Source organism: Myripristis murdjan, chromosome 3 (genome assembly GCF_902150065.1).
Source record: "Myripristis murdjan chromosome 3, fMyrMur1.1, whole genome shotgun sequence".
Lineage (NCBI taxonomy): Eukaryota > Metazoa > Chordata > Actinopteri > Holocentriformes > Holocentridae > Myripristis > Myripristis murdjan.
In genome coordinates, this window is record NC_043982.1 from 11,229,566 (window position 1) to 11,250,532 (window position 20,967).

Genomic DNA, 20,967 nt, shown 5'->3' on the forward strand with positions numbered 1-20,967 from the left:
AGCAAACGACATCTATCACAAGTAGTCTGACTAGTTCCCATGGAAACTGTTATTGAGGCCAAGTTAGTAAATTTAGAAGGCTTCCATGTCATCTGTGTGATGCAATCAGCAGCATGTTCAGCATGAGCTTCAAGAGGGAGAGGAGTGCTGTGACATTAAAATCCTGTGTCGCAGGAATGCTGGACGCAATAGCTCTAAAAACAAACCCAAGAGAACATCATTTATGCATGTGTACAGCATCTATTTTCATAATCATAATCTTCCTTCATCAGTCTTATAAGGGCGTCACAAGACATGAAACTGCACAGCAGTCACAGTTCGTTGGATTTTTTTTTTTTTGTTTGTTTTGTTTATATTTCCACACTGTGTTATCTATAGTTTTGATGAGGGAAACATAAAAGTCCAGGGTTATCCAAGCAATCTTTATGAGAAGCTAAATCTAGAGACATTCCCTTCATGCGAGTCCAGTTTCTCCCACTTCCCTTTAATTACTGTAGGTTTGTCAGCAGCCCGGCAGAGAAACAAGATTAAGAAAAAAAAAAAAAAAAAGATAAAGAGCGTTCTACAGCAATGCAATGTGTGTGTTGTTGTACCTTGGCAGCAAGGCATTTGACAGCCTCCTTCCTCTGTGCTGTGGTTTCTCTCGTCTCTGGAACAGCACTCGGGTTGGGCTGGGAATCTTTGCCGGCAGGAGCGGGCTCTGGAGGCTGGTTGGAGGCTGCTTTTCCCTGCCTATCCCCACCTGGACGGAGCATGCAACAACAAGCTGCCAATTACAGTGGGTAAATGAAGTCTCTGGGGCAAACACGGGAATGTCAGGAGTGAAGACTACGAAGAAACACTTTCAAATCACTGCAGTTAATTAGCGTTTCTTTCAAACACGACTGATTAATGTGACGTTAAGCAGAACCGCGTTGGATGGTACCGAGGGTGCTTGTTTCATATACAGGGCACCATTTTGCTTCATCAGTACAGACTGATCAAATTTAACTCAAACTCAAATTTCCAATACTCAAATTACAACATAGAGTATATAAATGTTCACATAGTATTCACTCTGTTTTAAAGTACTTAAAATGACATTCGTATGTTGCTGACAATCTGTGACTTTTGTCTACAAACCAAATAGACATATTACAACACTACAAGAAAGGACAAGAAAATCTGTGTTTTTGTCCATCTCTGATTTATTTTCTATCCAAGTGTGTCACATTGTGTGCTAAACTTTTAACCACAAAAATCACAAGCAGTGTCAGTTGGTTGCATGGGAGGTTACTGAACATTTTCTTCAGAGAAAAGAGCCGTTCAAGTGCCACTCAAAAAAAAAAAAAAAAAAGAAAAAAGAAAAAAGAAAAAAAGAAAAAAGGGACAACAATTTCAGGCCTCTTACACAATTGCAATCAGAAGACAAACAACAGGAGAGGACTGGAGAAATGAGACAGCATGACCCAGTTACCAACACATTCTCACAAAGTGTGCTCACCTCCAATATTCTACATGGATTTAAATGTACAACGTACTGGAGGATACCTGAATTTAAACTGTGGCACAATAGTGTCAGCACACATTGTGTTCAAGTGATGCTTTCGTGAGATAATTACGGAGGAGCAAGGTGATAAACAAGGAAGTGAGTCTTACATTTAGGGGAGGAGCTGGGGCTGTGAGGGACGGGCGCTCCCTGTGGCGTGCGCATGCCGTGGCAGCTGAGCGTCACCAACCTCCAGATGATGGCAGTCTTACCAGAGCCTGCGTTACCCACAATGACAGCACCACGTCCCTCACAGCTGTTGCTTCTCCTCAGGACCTTCTCCAGACGCGCAAACAGCCAATCACGGCCCACGAAGGGTGTTTCCACGGTGATACCAGGAACTTCGAACAACAGCGGCTTTAGCATGATGTCGCCTTGCTTGAATGGTACCAGCCTCACTGGATGGAGTGAGAGAAGGAAGGAGAAGTTATTTGGAAAATCTCTAGGCAGTGACACTGAGGAGCTGAATGTGAGGTACACATTTGACCAACATGTTCCAGACAGGTTTTCAGATATATTTGGACCATGCACTGTTAGCTGAATGATTTCAACCCATGTGAGGGCCACAAAATACCTTTGGAGTCATCGTTTGTGCGACCAGCTGTGTTGTGTTTGCGAACTGAGCCCCTCTGTCCAGAAACCCTTTGGCTGTCCAAATAATTCAGATCCTCCAGTCTCGTGGAGCTGGTTGCTGCAGGGAGTGAGGGAATGAGAAACGGAAAGAGGAAAAAGCAAGAGATTTCAAGAATCAGAAAATGTGCACATACATATGCATAGCACACAAGTGTAAAAATCACTGCTCAAGTATACTGCTGTATCCATGGAGATGTGAGACATAAAGGATTCTCGCTCTCTCTCACTGACAAAATGTTCAGTGACCTTGAGCAATATTACAAGACAGAAAGAAAACTGTGAAAAAAACACTCTCAAATCCTGCAATCTTAAGCTAAAAAGTGCTATATCATGCCCAAGTATTTCATTTTGTCTCACACCAGAGGACATAACATTACCAGTTACCAATAATCATTGGAGGTGTATTGCCAACTGCCATGCATAAATATATATCAGCTGTCAATAACAGGATTACATGCATTCCTATAATCACCCAGTAAGCCACATAAAGGCCAACAGATTATTTGCACAAACAGATTCCCCACTCCCACACTGAAAACATGTACATCAAACACCTGAAAACCACTGGGCGACACCGTACCTTTTACTGTTGATGGAAGCACAACTGGTTGCTTACAACACAAACACACCGTAAGAAATTCATAAAATAAAAAAGGCATACAGTAGAAAAGTGCACGACAAAAAGATAGAATTTACTCCTACACGCACTCCTTCACCTACCTCTCCCTCCACCCACTCATACTACAAAGTTTACAGGTTAGCCTGTTACTTTCTGTTCAAGGCGTTTGGCTGAGTGTTTAATCCAAGCTGCCTGTGATTAAAAAGGCAATGTTCCATTTGTTGTCAAACGTGGGGTGTAGCGACCCCAAAAGGTCCTTGATGGGACCCTCAGAAAAAAAAGATGTTTTTATTTAGCCATTTTATTATTATTATCATTATGATTATGATTCCATCTGTGTGACCCTGACAGGATGTAGAGGAATGATATCTTGATTACATTAACTGTCCACCCATGTACAGTTAAATGAGTTATATATTCCTGTTCTGAATGTAGCTTGATTTATTAACAAGACCTACTCAGATGGAGGTTCCAAGGGTAAAATGTCATATTTGGCCCATTATTTATCTATTTGTGGAGCACTTGGCATGAGAGAAGGTTGAGAACTTCTGTTCTGGTCTGTCTTAGCCTCCCCCCAGCTCTCTTTCTCTCTCTTAATGAGGGAGAATCCAATCCAAGTGGTTTATGAATCCAAGCCTGGCAGAGAACCAGCTAACTAGATTACACGCATTACATCCAGAAGTGTTTGTACTCGTTGGGTCCTCTAGGGTTGTAATAACATGAAATTATTACAGCCCCAGAAGACCCAAAATGTAATGTTTTGGTTTGCTGTTGGCTATTCCATGATTTGTGGTGGAGGGATACATCTGATTGCAATGCATTAATGGCAGGTGCTGTTGGTATTTAAAGCATTACAGGAAGAATTTCTATAGATTATTTCTATAGGTCGTAAAATGGCACTGTGATAGGAAAAACTAACTACAATTGATTTTATTAGTTAGATGACATGGCATCGATCGCTTCCTGTCCACTCTCGTTTTCACTGCTTTAACACAAAAAACAGACACAAAAACACTGCCCTAATATCCACTGTAAAATCTGGCATTACTGCTGCCTCTAATCCCCTCAGAGTGGGATAAAAAAGGACCGAGTCACGTTGCACTCATCTTTTAAAATACTGTAGACTGACCGCCTGTCAAACAGGCAGTGCACCCCTCCCCATGCACATAATGACATCACATTACTATCATCATGCAGCGTACATGTTTAATTTGGCCAGGGGTAATCACAGGCAATCTGAGGGACCTGGCGTAAATCTTTGAGCTGTTATCAGACTTTAAGCTTTAAAGCGGCAATTACAGTTGCAGCTTGAAGATACCAGTCAGCCTCATCCTTAAGTATCCTTTACTAAGTTCAAGCCAAAAATAGCAAACAGGTATCTTCCATGCCCCCAGATGCGCGTTATTGTTGGATTGCATTGGGTCGTCTCATCACTTTTTGAATAAGCTCGCAAAACCATAACCTAAAAAGTTGTTTATTAACCTAGAACCAAGATTAGACCGACGGGACACCTCACACCAAATTCTGACTTCAAACAGAGATGATTTTTAAAAAGGTTTTTTTAATCATGATGAGATTTGTGCTCCTTGTACTGTTGGCACAGCTGCAACTGCGAATGAAGTTTGCTGTAGATTTTCAAATGATTTTTACCTTACTGTTGATGAATTATCAGATTGACCATCATAACGTTAACGACTAATTTATGTCCAACAATAAAAATCTACTCAGACGGAGTGTTTGCATCAGCTCTCCATGTACATAGGTGTGAGTCCAAATATGCAAATTATAGGGAAACATGAATAGTATATTCTATATGCCTCCATACTTGACATGCATCAAATAAACTGATCACATATTGTATTAATGAGTCTGGTTGCCTAATCTTCCAACCTTTAGAAATTAAACTAGCACATTCTTTGCCACACAGCCAAACTTCTCATTTTCATCAAACCACAACTCAGGATTTTTGTCCATTTTGTTCAAAGGTGCACGCAGGTTATCATAGTCCCATGACATGTCACTGCATGCACTGTGAACTTTAAATAGCATACAAGCATTATAATACTAGTCTACTATATAATAATAATAATTTAAAAAAAAAAACGGCACTGTGCATCCCTCTCTCCTCCCCTGTGACTAACTTCACCCAGCATGCAAATATGTAAAACAACGCAGGCACAAGATACTGGAGTTGATTTGATGTCTGCACTTATTCAGAGCACAAACAGCAGACCCTTTCAACCCGCTTTGGCAGATCAGAGCATAATCTGATACATCTAAAGTACATTGTCCAGCAGCAGCCCACTGCAACCAAAAGAGTGAAAGTGCAGCCTCAGGACTCTGTGGAGGTTTTGTCTTATTTTACAGGAGTGTTACAAGCACATGGATTGTAACCTGCTCTGTTGAGAAGACAGAGAGGATGTGGAGGAACTTTCCCACTAGATGACAGATTAATTACTGTGTGGACACCACTCCTCCGATGAAAACGGTAAGGAAAACAGCAATCAGCAAACCCCGAATACAAATTAAAAGCATTAAATCCCTTTCACTGGGTGAAAAGGGCTTTCAGGGCTGGGGACCCACAGGGAGGAAGATAAATCTGCCCAGAGGGAGCTGAGGAGGAGAATTAAGGAGAACACCTACAGTGAGAGGATTGAGAACAATCTGCATGCAGTGAGGCAGTGTGAAGGAGGTGTGGAGTGGGATGAGAGAGATCGCTGGCTGGCTGATTGCCACACCAAATAGTGGTGTGGAGTTAGTTAGACCCAGGTTTCAACAGGTTTGACACAAGAACTCTGGGCCAAACCACACCCCTTCACCAAAAAAATACGCTAGCTAAGGCAATAAGGACTAGTACAGTCGACAGCTGGTGCAAGAAAAACATTTACAGCTCTACAGTGGGTAATAAAGTTAAACGGTGGTAAATTTATGGCAGAGCAAGAAGCCACTGACATCTGCAGGCACACAATGTGAGCAGGTGGAGATGCTGCAGCGCTACAGGTATCCAAGGGGTTCATATCACCAACAAACTGGTCTAAACACAGAGGCAATGTGCAAGAGAGGGCAGCGCAGACTACATCTTCTGTCAATCTGCCGTGACCGTCCCATTGGTCTATGTGGTGGTGTTCTGGCAAAGCAGCACCACGATGGGGCAGGCAGGCAGGATAAACAAACTGGCGAGGCTGGCTCTGTTGCAGGGCTGAGCCTGGACAGCATGGAGGCACTGACAGAAGGGACGATGAGGACTAAACTGAAATCCATCCTACATAACGAATCACACCTCCTCTATGATGAGCTGCTGCAGCTACGGAGCATCTTCAGCCTGACTCATCCACCCAAGGTGCAGCACGGAGTGCTTTAAACGCTCTTTATTGCCAACAGCCATCAGGCCATACAATGCCTCCTGCACAAACAACCCCAGCCTCAGCCAACTAGGTGATGAGGAAGCAGGGCTCCTGCATTGCCTCTTCAAACTATCCCCGAGTAGTTTTGGTAGGCCTGTGGGCGGCTGGAGCGTATCTTAGCGAGCATCAGTCAAAAGGTATGCAAACACCTGGCAAGCACCTTACACACTCTTCAAAATGGTGCCTCCGGAGTTTTTCATCCATTGGAGAGCTGGTAATGAGTAATCACATCCACATCTATCTCTTATCTCTATCTGGTATTTGAACATATTTGTTAAGGTGTGTATTTTATTTTACTTATTATTATTATTATTATTATTATTATTTTACAATTAACATCACGTTTAGAAATTTTTATGTGCAGGGCCCTCTACAGACCTGTTTATGTTAAAAACAAGCACATTTTTGGACATTTCATATGTGCAATTTAACATCTTTTTTCATGTTCTCATTATTATCCTCTGTTATGCACTGTCGATATGTTTTTAAGATTGCACATCATTTTTATTGATTGATTCATCAATGAGTGTTTTGCTGCTCCTGCTACTGCTTTTTGCAAACACTCTGAATGTTGTAATTCATACATGTTCAAGTTCATACTTTGATTTGTACATTTTCTTAATGATTTTGCAGCAACATTCCCATGTCCCACATGAGATTGATGTGGTTTCATGTTATTTTCTGATCTTCAACATACTGGACTGGCACACACTAACTGTGTCCCAAATGTGTATCATTACATACAGCTCTCTCATTTTCCAACCTTTGATGAATGTGGAGTCAGTTCTGCCAGCTACATTATGAAGCTTGCTTCATCCTTATTTTGAGCTTCATCAAGACTGCCTAGATGAGAGCACCAGCTGACAGAGGAAACTGTCATGTGTTACTGTGACTTCACTCCTTAGGGAATCTCTTCTTTTGCTCCTTCCACAAATGAACTGACATCTACGTAGAGACAAAGAGCCTGGTGTGTATAGAGGGAAGTGGTTTAAGATGACAACTCTCAGGCCTCTGAGGACAGTTAAGCGGCACTGCTCACAGTGTGTATCCTGCCTCAGTGGAAAGTAGAGCACTGAAACATGGTGCAATGAAGTTTCCCTCTGCATCACAGGGAGCTACCAAATTATGCTCTCTCTGCATCAGAGCACACATGAAAATTTTTAACCTAAAACTGGAAAATAGTACCCTAACTTAATGTACCAATCAATCAGTCAATCAATCAATCAATCAGTCAGTCAATCATGTGAGTCAGTCAATAAACCGCTACCATTATCTTAACCCAATCAGTTATAGATGAGACAATATGTTGCTCAATAATAACCTTGTCTGTCACTGACCTTAAAGAAACAGTTCACTAGTTATAAAATATATATTTTTTAACTTGTTCCGAGTGCAGTCTATCCACAGACAGTGTCACCTCTAATTTGTTCTTGTAGGGGGCGGATGGATCCAGTTTACTAAAGTTCTTCAGAAGGAAATAGTTTCCATCAAAAGTCTTTGCCCCTGAAGGCTGTGGATTATGCTGAGAATTTGTGTTATTGCTTTCGGAAAGAGTTGTTGATGCAGAGTTTTTCATGTGTGCATTTTTGATAATTTGGGCTCCACAAAGACAATACCCAGACAGGGAAGACTGCTGCAGTGTGGAAACCTCGCCAAATCAATTTAAAACTAGGTGGATAGACTGCACTAAAGGTAAATGTGAAAACATTTTTTTTTGTTTTTGGTATTTTGGGCGAACTGTTCCTTTAGGTATTGAATCTAAACATCTCCTAAATACGGCGTGTGGCTTGCGGCATACAGTACCTGCCACAGAATTAGGGCGGGGCATCACGAGGGAGGAAGTGCTGTGCGTGTTGCGTTGTGGGAGCGGCCTCTTCGGTGGGGGCGGAGTCCTGGGTTGCATGATGTTTGTTCTGGGTAAGGCCTCATCTGGTTGGCCAGTCAGATGGTCTCTGGAATGTCCGGGATGGCGGTCCTCATTTGCATGGCCACCAACCCCAGCTCTGCCCCCCGGGCCGTCATCCTTAGTCAGATCCACACTGGAACAGCTGCGCTCCTCATTCTCAGAGGAACTAGTGATGGTCGCTGAGTCACGCAAAGAAAGTGTGGGTGGTGATTGGGGGGTGGGGGTGAGAGGGAAAGCAACAAAAAAACAAAATCGTACTTTTAAGGAAGTGTAATGGCACATGGTTGAATTTTTTTTTTTTTTTTATCTTCTCAGGAAATAAAAATGGCAAAAGCTCCAAAACTAAGCTCATCTTTCAACAGGCACTGAAAATTAGAACAGTATATATTCAATCAACAATAAAAGAACCCTCCAATACACCTTGATATTTAATCAGCGAGTCGCTGGAAACATATCAATCAAGGGGCTGTATTGTACTTGACGAGCCCTTTGCCCTTTTGTGTTTAACTATAAATACAAACTCTATTTAGGGAGAAAAAGTGTCCTATTTTAGGAGAATCAGACCCATAAGCAACAAAGACAGCAGTGTCCCAGTTTTGACAGGAGGGAGCTGAAGCCTTGAGGCTGAAGTGGCACAGTCAAAGCACAGAAACTAGCTGTGGGGTAGGGGTACCGACTTGACAAGGACTTAAAAGTAACATGAGGCAGCATCGAACTCCCTATCTACATATACTCGAGCTCTGTGGCTCTTTTTACTCATCAGTCATCATTTGGATTTCTGCTAAGTGTTGCCATGCAGAGATAAAGTAGGCCACTGGTGTTTTTTGCTTGTTTTTTTTTTCTCTTTAATATTAGCAATGCATGACTTGGCTTCTGTATCGGACGTGCTTGACCTACTGTTAAGCCAATCTGAATGCACCTGACCTATCAAATGTGGATAAAGCATTATTTGTAAAACTGCCAGCCCTGATCTCCATATTCTTATTAGCTGACTCATCTATAAGCAAAATCAAATATTACAATATCTTTGACTGAATACTGTCATATCAATATTTAAAGCTACTAGTGGACTTTCAGGAGAAGGACCAAACTTCAGCCACACCTCTTCCGGCATTCCTATAAATACCCACACCTAACCCTCTGCTACTGTCTCGCTTTCATACTCTGCGGCCCTCCCTCCCGCCCCATTTTTCTTCTCTTCTTGCTCCTCTCTCCTCTTTTCCTTCCTCTGTAGGGTCCTAGGGGGGGTCCATCATGCCCGGGTGCTACAGCAAATTCCCCACAGAGGCGTCCCCACACACAGTCAACTATCCAAAGAACTACAATCAAGATCAAGCCTCAAACAATCTTATCATTAAACCATTTAAACGCCTCTTGTTGATGGTGTGGTCCTTGCTAGTGAATTTGATGTGATTGTAGAGATGACTATTGGTACTTTCAAAAGATATTTACACCATTAGTGAATATTATGACCAAGCAGGAAGAGGCAAATAATAGAATGGCTAAATGAGTCTAATGAGGTCAGAAAATATCATCCCTGTACTGAAATGCAGCTTTTAAAACCAGGAAAAGACAACACCTATATCATGATATTACAATATTCAAAGACCCATAAGATATCTATTCTCAAATCATAATATTGATAAAAAATCAATATATAACTCAGGGCTACTCACATCTACCCAAACTGTAGACAACCTGAGGATCTCTGACACAGCAAAACTCTTACCTATGATCCCACTATCCTTGCTCTCCAGGGTGGATGTTGGGCTCTGAGGCGGCCCAGGGCTGTTACCAGTGACGAGTCCAGGGCTGGCACAAGGGGGAGGGTTGGGTGCAGGGCTTGAGAGGGTCCCACAGGGGCTGGTGCTGGAGCCACAGTGAGGTAAAGGCAGGGACAATGGCAGGGTCGCTGGCTGCCCGCCAGCGGCAGTGCTCAGGGTGGAAGAGGGGCTCTCTGAACAGGGAGACGCAGTGCTGCAAGTCAGAGTGGAGCTGGGACTCCCACCCTGGGCTGAGGTATCACACTACCAAAGAAAGAGGCATCAGCGAGACAGAAAAGTCAGAGCAGTAAGAAAAAGTGAGGTGGAGTAGACGGAAACAAATACAAACTTAGGGGGAAGGAAATTGAATGCATCAACTGTGCGCAAGGAGAGGAAGGAGACAATGGAGAGAAAAAATATTACACCTAAATGATACTCTCTTGTTGTAATGCTGTAGTGGATAAACAGTCTCAGTTGGCCCCCTTTTCAACAGTACTCTGTTCCATGTGACCGTGTATTTAGGTCAAAAGTGAGGTTTGTATGTGTGAGGTGTGTGAATTTATGAACGAGTGCCTCCATCTCTGTGTCCTCATGCATACTGTGTGTGTCTGAGTGTGTCAGTGTGTGTTTGAATATGCATGCGGAGAAAGCATTAAGACAGCTTTAGCCATCTCCATCTGCACCCAGTCCAACCCATTTTTCTTCAAAATGTCATATTGGATCCATCATGACAAATATCACGACTACAGGATGAAAACCTTAAGTCCACTTTTCATAAATTAACTGAAAAACTCCTTTGGACAGTTGTTCATACATTTGAAGTTATATTGCAGGTCCTCAATAGGCTTTCTGCGCCCTCTGGCCATTACCTTTCTTAAATCCACAAAGAACTATTCAACTTTCAAGTAAAAGTATGGAAGTCAGCACAATTGGAATACCTTAACACTGTCCCTCAAAAGAAGGAAAAAACATTTCACTGGCATTCATTTTTTTTTTCCTAAGAATTTTTGTATTTACTAATGTTTTGCTATTGATATAATCCTTTTTACTGAATGGCAGTGGCAAAAAGACCATGTGACAGGTATATGAGAAAATCAAGATGTTTTCACAATATTCTTAGCATATTTTCATTAAAAAGATCTTTTCTAAAATTAAAATACAATGAAGCATCTCTGCTAAAAAAGTACATATTTTTTGCTTTGCGCTGTTTAATTATAATTGCATTTCAGGTCTTTTCCCTTAGCAAACATTTTTGCAACCCTGAGATTGTAGGGAGACAGGACGAAGGGAGGCAAAGCAGCTCACTGTTATTCCCTTTATACCACAGCCTCATCTATCTTAGCCAGGACAACCCACATTCCTCATATGAGGCTCGCTATCTCAGTAAAACTGACTGAATCTGGAGCTCAGGTGGTGGAATGAGGCTGAGAAAGTGGGCCAAGGCTGAGCAATGTAAAGACAGAGATGGAGGGACATAAGCACATATAATAACCCTCACGTTGTGGGGCTATGTTAAAAAGATACTGGCTATGTGAACAGAGCAGTTAGTAGCACAATCAAAACATCAAATGTCCCAAAAATGTGTATTGATCTGATTTTTCAAGGGGGTGCTTTCATTAGTCTCACCACATCTTTTACAAAATGCATTTCTTTGTGCACTATCAGCTCCGAAATAATTGGATGGAAAAGAAAATATGGAAAAGTATAAATAGAACAGAATTATTAAGATCCTAATGGCCAGATGAGTGCAAAAATTGTTGACATCACAAATGCCCACACTACCATTACATGCCATGATAGCAGAAGGCCAGTAGATCAATATGGTGCCCTACCTTCTTTCCCCTCCTGTCCTCCATAGGAGAGCTATCTGTGCCGGGCGTTGCTTCTCCCAGTAAGAAGCATAGTCTGGTCATCAGTTCCTGGGTAGAAAGGGAGGAGCCCTGCTGGGGCTCCACGTGGAGGTCTGGAATACACAGATACAGGACCGACAGATTAATGGGTGAATGGAAAGATGGCACGCCAGATGAAACCTCCACCTAACTGAGGCTCAGCCCCCTCACAAGCCTTCCGCCCAGCAGCATCGCCGATGGACAGTGTGCATGTAATGTATTGCGTCCACAGGTCAGCGTAGCCTCAGCTGGCCTCATTAGGAATGCGCAGACAGTGGCTTTCCAGTCCCTGGCTGAGGCAGCAGCAAGAGGTTGTGTGAGGTTGTGTGTTTGTCTGCACGCACAGTTGCCCGGTGCTCTCAGTTAAGAGACGGGTTGTGAATGTCAATGAGCTCGGTGTCGACTCTGAGGCAGAAAGAAGGAGGGCCTTGGCTGTTGCTCCTGGAGAGATTGGCTGACACTGGCCATGTGGTGCACTCATTTATCACCGTTGGAGGCTCCCTGGTGCTTTGACCTCCAACCCCGGCTCCTCTGAGCTCCGCGCCAGCCTCAGAAGAGTCAGGAACCAATACGTCTGATGTCTCCTATCTGTGCTTTTATCAGCTGAGAGGCAACATTCCTCAAACCTCCCGTCTCATTTATATGCTGTAATCAGCTGACTAACACGCATATTGAGTAGGCATCTAAACAGGATGACAGGACATGACGGATGACAGGAACAGATCACTCCTCCTCACAGACATCTTTGGTTTTACACACCACATTTACTTCTCAGTCCCTCCACTGATCCTCTGTCTTATTGTCTCCTCTCTCTCTTGTTAAATAGACTGCACCACTATTACATCCAAACCAACTGTGTTTTCGACAGCTTTAACCTTTGTTAAAGCTGATTTTGCTTCACTGCATGTAAGCTGCCGAAAGACTTGGGTAGATAGTGTGGATGTGTATTTCAGGGAGAGGGAGGAGAGCAAACTTTGCATTTAGTCAGCAGAGCACCGAGATCCAATCTGGAGTAACATGAGGACACACTGAATGTCCAGTACTATTCATCAAACCACCTAGCAGTTGCCATTGGAAACGGGAAGCTGAGAGGTGCCTGGCAACTAGGAAGGAAGATGCCTCATATAATCTGTGCAGCCTTAGGGCAGCCCTCTGGTCGAAAACATACAGAAAGCTGACTGGGCTATGGATATTTACACCGTTATTGCAATTATCTGCCCCTAACTGCAGTAACTAACTATAACAATACACACAAGCAGGGGAAAAGACTCGTGAGTAATTGTAATAAAGTGCTAAAGATACTGATGAACAAATTATCACTTTAAAGTCACACATAACCCCCCCTCCACGTCACACACTCTCTCTCTCTTTCATCCCAAAGCCTTTCTCCTCTCACCTCGACCAATCATTCCCATAGAGCCTCTGATCCGTGCCTGGAAGACAGACATGATGATGAACACACACCCACACATTCCTTCTCTCACCTCTGTGGTCCGCCTTGCCACGGCACGAGGCAAACACAGGAGGTTCTCTCGCATAGGAAGAGCCATCCACATACTCCAGCTTCCTTATCAGTCCTTCAGCCACAGCACAGAGGGAAACAGGAGAGGGGAGAGGAGAGGAGGGGAGAGGAGAGGAGAGGAGAGGAGAGGAGAGGAGAGGGCGGGAGGGAGGGAGAGAGGGTGGAGATAGGGAGGGATATGAAAGAAAGTCAGAGAGAGAGAGGGAGGGAGGGAGAGACAGAGCGTGAGAGAGAGAGAAAGAAAATGAGAGAGAGGTAGAGAGACAGAGAGAGGGAGAGAAACACAGAGAGAGAGAGAGAGAGAGAGAGAGAGAGAGAGAGAGAGAGAGAAAGAGATTAAGCTTCCCCAGATGAGATCTGTGGTGCAGAATTTGAATTGTGTCCCATGAGTAAAGCAGAATGTACAGAGTGCGAGTCATGCATGCAAACAGTACAATATTCACTGTACCGTGGGCGTTTATCCATAATATATTGTATTGCTAATGTGTGCGTAAGATAGTAGGGGCAGGGGTGCACTCATACTGGCGTGTGTGGGTGTGTCTCTGTGTGTGTACTCAATTTCTGCAACACCATCTGAGGGTTCTTAGGGATGTGCAGCGCGGGATCATGACTGTCTGAGCCCTTTGGAAATGGAGGTCATTCACAAGGATGAGATGTTCAAAATGGTGTGAAATTTGCAGAAGCTTTTACACCAGAGGTTATTCAGTGTTTGAATCATGCATGTGGATACATCCCCAAACACCCTGTGCAATCTAAATGTTCAGTTTAACGTTTCGACTGAATGAAAAGGAATTAATCCTTACATTATATATATTGTTACATATCTGCATATATATTTTTCCTCGTCATGCTCCTTTGGTGTGCCAGATGGTGCAAAAGTCTGAGGCTTGGAAAAATAAGGCTGTGCTGCATGCAATGAAATGCCTCCTATTTTGAATGGCTACTCTTGCTAAGGGACACTGCCACCTAGTGTTTTTTTTCCTTATCAAGTTAGCTTATTCAATCATGTAGTCTGAGAATCTGTCACGTTTTTAGGCGCTGGGGGACTGTATGCTCTGGTATCGGCTGTCACATGTATTGAACAGCTGAATGCAAGCAGTGCAGCACTGATAGAGGAAAACCTGTGAGAGTGTCCTGCTCGTTTTGAAAGAATTTACAAAAGACACAATTTTTTAATGTCCTGTTATGATCCCTTCATAGATGTTTTAATTAATTGGTTTTTGACTTTTTCAGTGGTAGCTTGATTTAGTTTTTGTTGGTCAGTTTGCCCAACATTAAACAGGTTTAGTTGCTCTTTCAAAGTGGTAAACACAGTCACAAGGCTGACTGATGCACAGTTTTTACAGTCGTTAATACGGTGGTGGTGGGGGAGGCTGTGAATTGTGAATTACTGTTTATTTATATCCTGCTGCAAATTGTATTTCCCTTAGGGGTACAATGAAAATTGATTGAGTGATAATTTCTGATTCTTGTCATTCTCTGCTGGTCATATTGACATCTAATTTTATTTATGCTGCTATTCTTATCCATATTCTTTGTAGCAATCCAACCCACCTGGGGACTTGATGCAGGACGGGGATGGTACTATGTAGGACTGGCGCGGGAGTAGAGGGGAGGAGGGTAAGGATATGGACACACCCTTGGTCAGCCTCTTCAGTTTCCCTGGTTTTTCAACACGGGCGCTGCCACAGTCCTGGAAGTACGCGATACGCCCAAAACTACTCCTCTGCAAGGTATTATGGGTGTAGACCTCAGCACCTACATGGAAAAGACAGGGGAAGGAAGAGCAGGCACAAAAGTGCAGGTGGCAAGATGGGAAAAAAGTGTATTATTCTAAACAGAATTGCCTTTATTGTCACAGAGACTGAAGCAGCTTTGACAGAGCACACGGTGAGTTAAATGTTTCACATAAAGCTGTGGGAGAGGGAGTGAATCTTGCCCTGGAGGCATACTGCTGAATGAAGTAATGGAAAGTTGGCAATGCCAGAACATCTATTTAAAGGAATGGGATCACACTCAACAAAGAGGCTACATGTCTATATTTCAATAATTTTCATATCCGCACATAACAGTGAAGCGCAATCACGTGCTTTCAAATACATGCTATGCACAAGAATACATCACAAGGGCTGACAACGGAGGCCTTGTTACAGATGAAAATGGCAAAACCTGATTTCAGTGCTTCTCCCTGTGGTTTTGCAACCAAATCAAAACATAGCACAATTCATTCATCCCTGTTCTCCACCGCTTCCTCCTACCTTAAATGACTACAGTTAATTTAGGTCATTTATGCTGTCACTAACTTAAGGAAAAACAAGGACACAGAAGTGGTACACCTACAACCTCTTAGTATTTCCACAAATCGACTCCGGTGACAAACAGTAGCTGCGTATAATAAATGAGAGGAGCATCACCTGCTGTATTACGCTGTCTTTACAGAGCATGGTTTTGAGAAATGGCAATATCTCTACCGTTCATTGCCATGTCGATGGACTATAAACATAATATATAATTTTAATGAGACTGACACAGTTCTGTATCTTTCTCCATGTTCTTGCCAACAAGAGCAGCACTTTATCAAATATTGATGAGCAATATGTTTGCTCTAATACTGGGCGCCATATTCTTTCATCTCCACTGTGCTTTCTAAATTTTCCTCTGTTCTGCACCAGGTGGACAAGTCAAGCTTCATGTCAGTAATAAAACATTAGCTGCTACTTTTGTGTACATTTTTCAGTTCACATTTTAGTCGCCCTCCTCCAAAACATTCTGTCTGTGTGGAGGACAAGTAGGGAGAAAACACAGCTTAGAAACAGGGTTGATTATAACACGTGTAGAAATACACCAACAGCAATTTTCCATGTGCTATCACCTCAGTTACACTCCCAGGTTCTTGAGAAATTCAGTATGCTTTTTGTAGGTCAGGATGTTTGCCTAACCCACTCTAACTTCTGCTGACACACTTTAATTCATGAAGGGCTGGGACACTGAAGGACGGGGACACACTGATGAATTAGGCTAATTGAACTGACTCTACTTAAATCACCCAAGAGAAGGGAAGAGAAGCTGAATAATGCAAGAGCGATGCACAACAACTGTTATGGATTCAATCCATTTTCCCCATACATTACTGGTGTGTGACACTTCTAAGTCATATTGAAGGATTTCACATCCCGTGCACTGATCAAAATATTGATAAAATGTAAACTACATGCACTACAGATTGTGTTTGTTATGGACTTACCTGACTCTCGTTTTTTGCTTTTCTCCCCACGTTTTCCTCCTCCGTCTCTCTTGTTTCCAAACACTGCTCTGAACATATCTGGGCTGTTGTTTCACTTACCGCTGCCTTTATGGAAGATGAACCAAAGTTAAATTGAATTAGGAATCCAATATTAGTTTCAGCAACATAGCCCTCACATGTTCTCTGCAACACAACAATTCATTTGTGGTGGTTTATTAGATCAGGATGGCCTATGTTCTGTTTTCAATAAAGACTCATGTCTTCACACTTGACACAAGTCCACAAACTGCAACAATTCACACATCAGAAAAAGTTGTCATCTTAAAATTAAGCAAAAACTCACCTGCTCTTACGTCTTCTTTGTCGCCTGCATTGTTTTTCTCATAAACTCAAAGGAAGCTGGTCAAGGACAATTTAGATTTGCGACCTGCAATTTAGAGGTCTCTCCTCTGGCAATTAGTCACAGATTGAAGGCAGACTGAAGCAGGCAGAGCCGAGCGCGCACACGTGCACACTCGTGCTCGCGCATACGTATGGGGTTGCAAAAAAAAAAAAAAAAAAAAAAAAAAAAAAGACTGTCACGTATCCTTACGTTATAACTTTATCAGAAGCTGCTCTGTCCAGCCAACATAAACATGGGCTACAACTGTACTTAATCAAATTTGGTGATAAATAATAAATTCAACCTTTGTTGCTAAATGAGGAGATAATTACAGCTTGGGTGCCTGTGTTAATTCCTGGTTGCGTTATTTACAATGTCACACATTACAATGCCATTATGGAGCAGTACTGAAACGCACAAATGCACATTAAAAATCTTCTGCAAGTTGGACCAAACCCCAAACTATAGCCTACGACAATATATTTCGTGATAAAAAAAAAAAAAAAAAAACATCGGGAAAAGTCATATTCAGCGACAATAATAATTATATTTAACTAAAAGCATCGGTAATGCATGTGCATGTATGAGAAATGAATCGGGGTCATGTGTAATTGGTCGTGCACGTCTCTGGACACGAGCAGGCCTGCAGCTGTGCCGGAGAAACATCAAAGGTTGGACCTCGTGACTTTCTCTCTCCGTCCTCTAGGGGGCGAGCAGGCACAACCTGATATTTAATGTTGCCGCTCCGCTGCCTCGCTCTTTCACCTCTGCAGCTGAGTCGCAGCAAAATCCGCTGCCATCCTCCCTCAAAAAACAACGAGAACAGCTCAGCGGGTTATTAATCTTGAACGACATGGTCACTTGTGAGTATGTGGTGTTGAATTGTGTCGCCGTGCTGCGATAATGAAGGAGCAGTTTTGGACTAAAACCTCCTCACCGGGTGGAGACCAAGTGCCACCGAGAATGCCTCGTCGCCACTGTAAGTCAACACCTCCGCTAGCTAACTAATGCTAAATTTGTAAGCAATGTAGGGATGTTATATGCCACGACTGCGGTGTGGAGCATTTGTTGAAATTAATGCCTTCACAGACTTACTTTAGAGTAGCCGCTTTGCTTTTAATCTCTGTATTTGAGCACAGTTGTGGGTTTGCTCCCGTTAGCAGTCGATGTTAACTCGACTTAACTTTAAGGCACATGTCACCCAAAAACACGTTGCATATTATTCATTCCCTTTTCTAGATTTTAACTTGAGCCTTACATGTTTAGATACGGCAGTGTCTTGATGAGAAAACAGTAATGTGTTCACTAAATTCAAGTTGAATTTCCTGCGGGATGAATAAAGTATCTATCTATCTATCTATCTATCTATCTATCTATCTATCTATTAAGTACAAGTTCGAACAGGCAAATAAAAGTGCAGGCAGCCATGGAAAAACAAACTGAACTTCTGTGGTTGCAAGTATGAATTACTTGGATTTTGGATTAATTGTTGATTGTTGTATTACATAAGCAGATAGGTATCAAGCTGTAATTAAGTATTAATTAGGTAATCTATATGAACACAATATGGCAAATTGGCTCACATTTTAGATGCAAATATTGTGTTGGGCAGTTCTCCCAGTCTGAGAAAAACATAAGCATGTGGGCAGACACACGCATCTCAGGAAGCAAAGCTGCCCAATTTCAAGCTTTCTGGAGACCTGTTATCTATTCTAGTGTTATGTAGGCATGGTACCAGAGATGGTAAATAACCTTTCTCTGTTTCACTGTCTTTTTTTTCCCTAGCTGATCATATGCCATTTGGTGGATGCTTCAATCAGCCAGACGGAGGATGATGGCTGCGCATCAAAAGAAAGTCCAGGCGATAATGATGCACAATCTGTCATGATAATATAGTCCTGACAAATGGCTGCAAGAATCCAGCTCCAACTGGAAGAGCGACATCTACATCGAATTATGGGTGAAAATGTGTGTAAAGATTAAAGCAGCTTAATTAATTAATTTTTCCCCCCAATATGCTTTGTAATTACTCTTTAGGTGAGTGTTGACCAGACCTTTTTGCCCGATCACACGCTGCATCTTTGACAGCCTGAGCCCTCTGATGTGGGGAACCTCGGGTTTTATTATTTCAGATGCAACATTAATGTCCCTGCGCTTTCTGCCCGCCCATTTTCCATGGCGATTCGGATTGAATAGGGGATGACAAATATCAACAGTGTTAAATGTCGTTACCTTTGGGCTCCCAACAACTTTCTCAGCAAAACTGCTATTCACATCGTGGTACCATCTCAAGAAAGGAGGTTGTCTGCTATAAAGGACTTGAATGTGATTTTTGTCATTTTCCTAACAGTGTCAAGGGTAGAGTTGGAGGAGGAGAAGCCAGGGAACAGGAAATCGCAGAGGCGAGCCGAGACAAGCAAGGCTTTGACAAATTAATACACTGAAGGTGAGCATTAACACATTTATAGCATCATTTGTATTGCTGCTCTTAGCATAGATGTCAGTCTGCATCCACTGATAGACCTGAAGCAGGTTTCCTTGGCTTTTGGGTTTGCATAGAGATGCTAAATAAAAGTTTCCTCGCGCTTTCTGACTGCCACATTATATGGCGGCCCAGATTGAATTGAGGAATACAATTACACTACACTACCCAAAAGTAAAATGAGTTCCTCTGCACTGAATTGGACTGACATGTATAAGCAAAGAAACAGATCCTATTTTTTTTTTCATCTGAAAAAGATCAATTTATCATCAAAATGCTGGGATGACCCGTGGCTTTGGAAAAATGGGTCTGATATTTCCTTCAGTGACCATGGGACATAAGAATCGTAAGACGTAATCTGTCTTCTTCCACTGGAATCAATAGCCTCAGGACCTGCCGCTTGTTTTCTAATGGGTGGGCGGGATGCAGAGTTGAACCTAGTGACACAATTACAGGACACGAGTGGAAATTGGGGCGTCTCGCTTCTCTACTGTCTCTGCTATAAATTTGAGGTGCCTTGTGGGCTCCTCTTTGCAGTGGAATGTAGACAAAGTTATCAGTTCAGATTTTCGACTATCATGGCCATTGCAAAACTCACTTCTTTACTTAGAGCAAGTATTGTGACACAGTCTTCACCTGGAAAGATATTTTATCCGTTTGTCTTATTTCTGTTGGACTTCCATTATTTGTAAGATGTTTATTTGTGTTGTTATTTGATGGTTCTGTGCTGCTTGACCCTTTTCTGTCTTCTAATTAGTAAACTGCTCCTTGTTTCATCTCTTTGCAGGGAGTAATCAAGTTTGGGAGTGCTTCAGTCAGACATGTTGTGCCCTCTGGGCAGACCGTGGACCTTACATTCAGACACAGGAAACAGCCTTTTGACTGTTGTGGTTTCTGCTGCTTTCTCTAGATGAATGTGCAATCTGGATACTGGCATGTTTCAGCTGACAGCAGTGTTATTCCTGTTTCCTTCTGCACAACATTTAAACTGGATTAATTTGCATGTAATATGTTTAATTGACACAGTTGTCTGAAAAAATAAATGGGCCATTGGCTGAAACAACATTAAATTCCATCTGTTTATCATGATTTTCAAGTGGGGTTTTGAGATGGCCAACAAATGGTTTAACTTGCATTCCTCTCACATCATTGAGTGATTTGTGTCAGATTTAGAGCAGATGTAGGGCAGATACAAAGGTATTTTCAGCTGTTGGGCCACTGGATTGTCATCTGATCTTGCAGTCAGATGTACCTGCCTAACAAGTACATCCTTCCTGTACAGGGCAAAGCAGTATGCATATGGCTCATTACTTAAATGAAGTGCATATAGGGGAGTGAGAGGTTACCAACTTCGTTTTGATACAGGTTGCATGCATTTTATCACCATTGTTTAGAGCTACCACTTCCCAAAACATGCACCGAGCAGCTTCTTTGGTACAAACTGAAGGTTACAGCATGATTGAACTACTTGCATGAAAATGTAATGACATTCAAAAATTTGTTGGATTACAGCAAGAGTTACTCACTAAAGACTGAAGTCACTGCAGTTCAGTGTTAAGGTGGCTGTTTAAAAATTGTAGCTAAGGGAGCAATAG

General features: G+C 42.4%; 1 protein-coding gene, 1 long non-coding RNA gene and 2 other non-coding genes across 4 annotated transcripts in view; 3 read left to right on the forward strand and 1 right to left on the reverse strand.

Moving 5' to 3' along the window:
• The window catches only part of LOC115379368 (protein TANC1-like), a 34,530-nt gene extending 17,946 nt beyond the window's left edge, over window positions 1–16,584 (reverse strand). Inside the window, exons 1-9 of the mRNA XM_030080027.1 lie at window positions 16,509–16,584; window positions 14,819–15,022; window positions 13,227–13,319; window positions 11,686–11,816; window positions 9,820–10,117; window positions 7,988–8,269; window positions 2,103–2,219; window positions 1,639–1,926; window positions 594–742 (exon numbers count right to left, since the gene is read on the reverse strand). Coding sequence (XP_029935887.1) covers window positions 594–742; window positions 1,639–1,926; window positions 2,103–2,219; window positions 7,988–8,269; window positions 9,820–10,117; window positions 11,686–11,816; window positions 13,227–13,319; window positions 14,819–15,022; window positions 16,509–16,584 — 1,638 coding nt within the window. The remainder of the gene's footprint in view (window positions 1–593; window positions 743–1,638; window positions 1,927–2,102; window positions 2,220–7,987; window positions 8,270–9,819; window positions 10,118–11,685; window positions 11,817–13,226; window positions 13,320–14,818; window positions 15,023–16,508) is intronic.
• Window positions 16,585–17,571: 987 nt separating this feature from the next.
• On the forward strand, window positions 17,572–20,437 carry LOC115355573 (uncharacterized). The gene is made up of 4 exons (XR_003927892.1): window positions 17,572–17,869; window positions 18,676–18,858; window positions 19,241–19,336; window positions 20,160–20,437. It is a non-coding gene; the product is annotated as an uncharacterized LOC115355573 (long non-coding RNA).
• LOC115357315 (small nucleolar RNA SNORA31) lies at window positions 18,964–19,098 on the forward strand. Its single transcript, XR_003928091.1, has one exon. It is a non-coding gene; the product is annotated as a small nucleolar RNA SNORA31 (small nucleolar RNA).
• Window positions 19,396–19,528, forward strand: LOC115357323 (small nucleolar RNA SNORA31). The gene has a single exon (XR_003928099.1). It is a non-coding gene; the product is annotated as a small nucleolar RNA SNORA31 (small nucleolar RNA).
• Window positions 20,438–20,967: the final 530 nt, after the last annotated feature.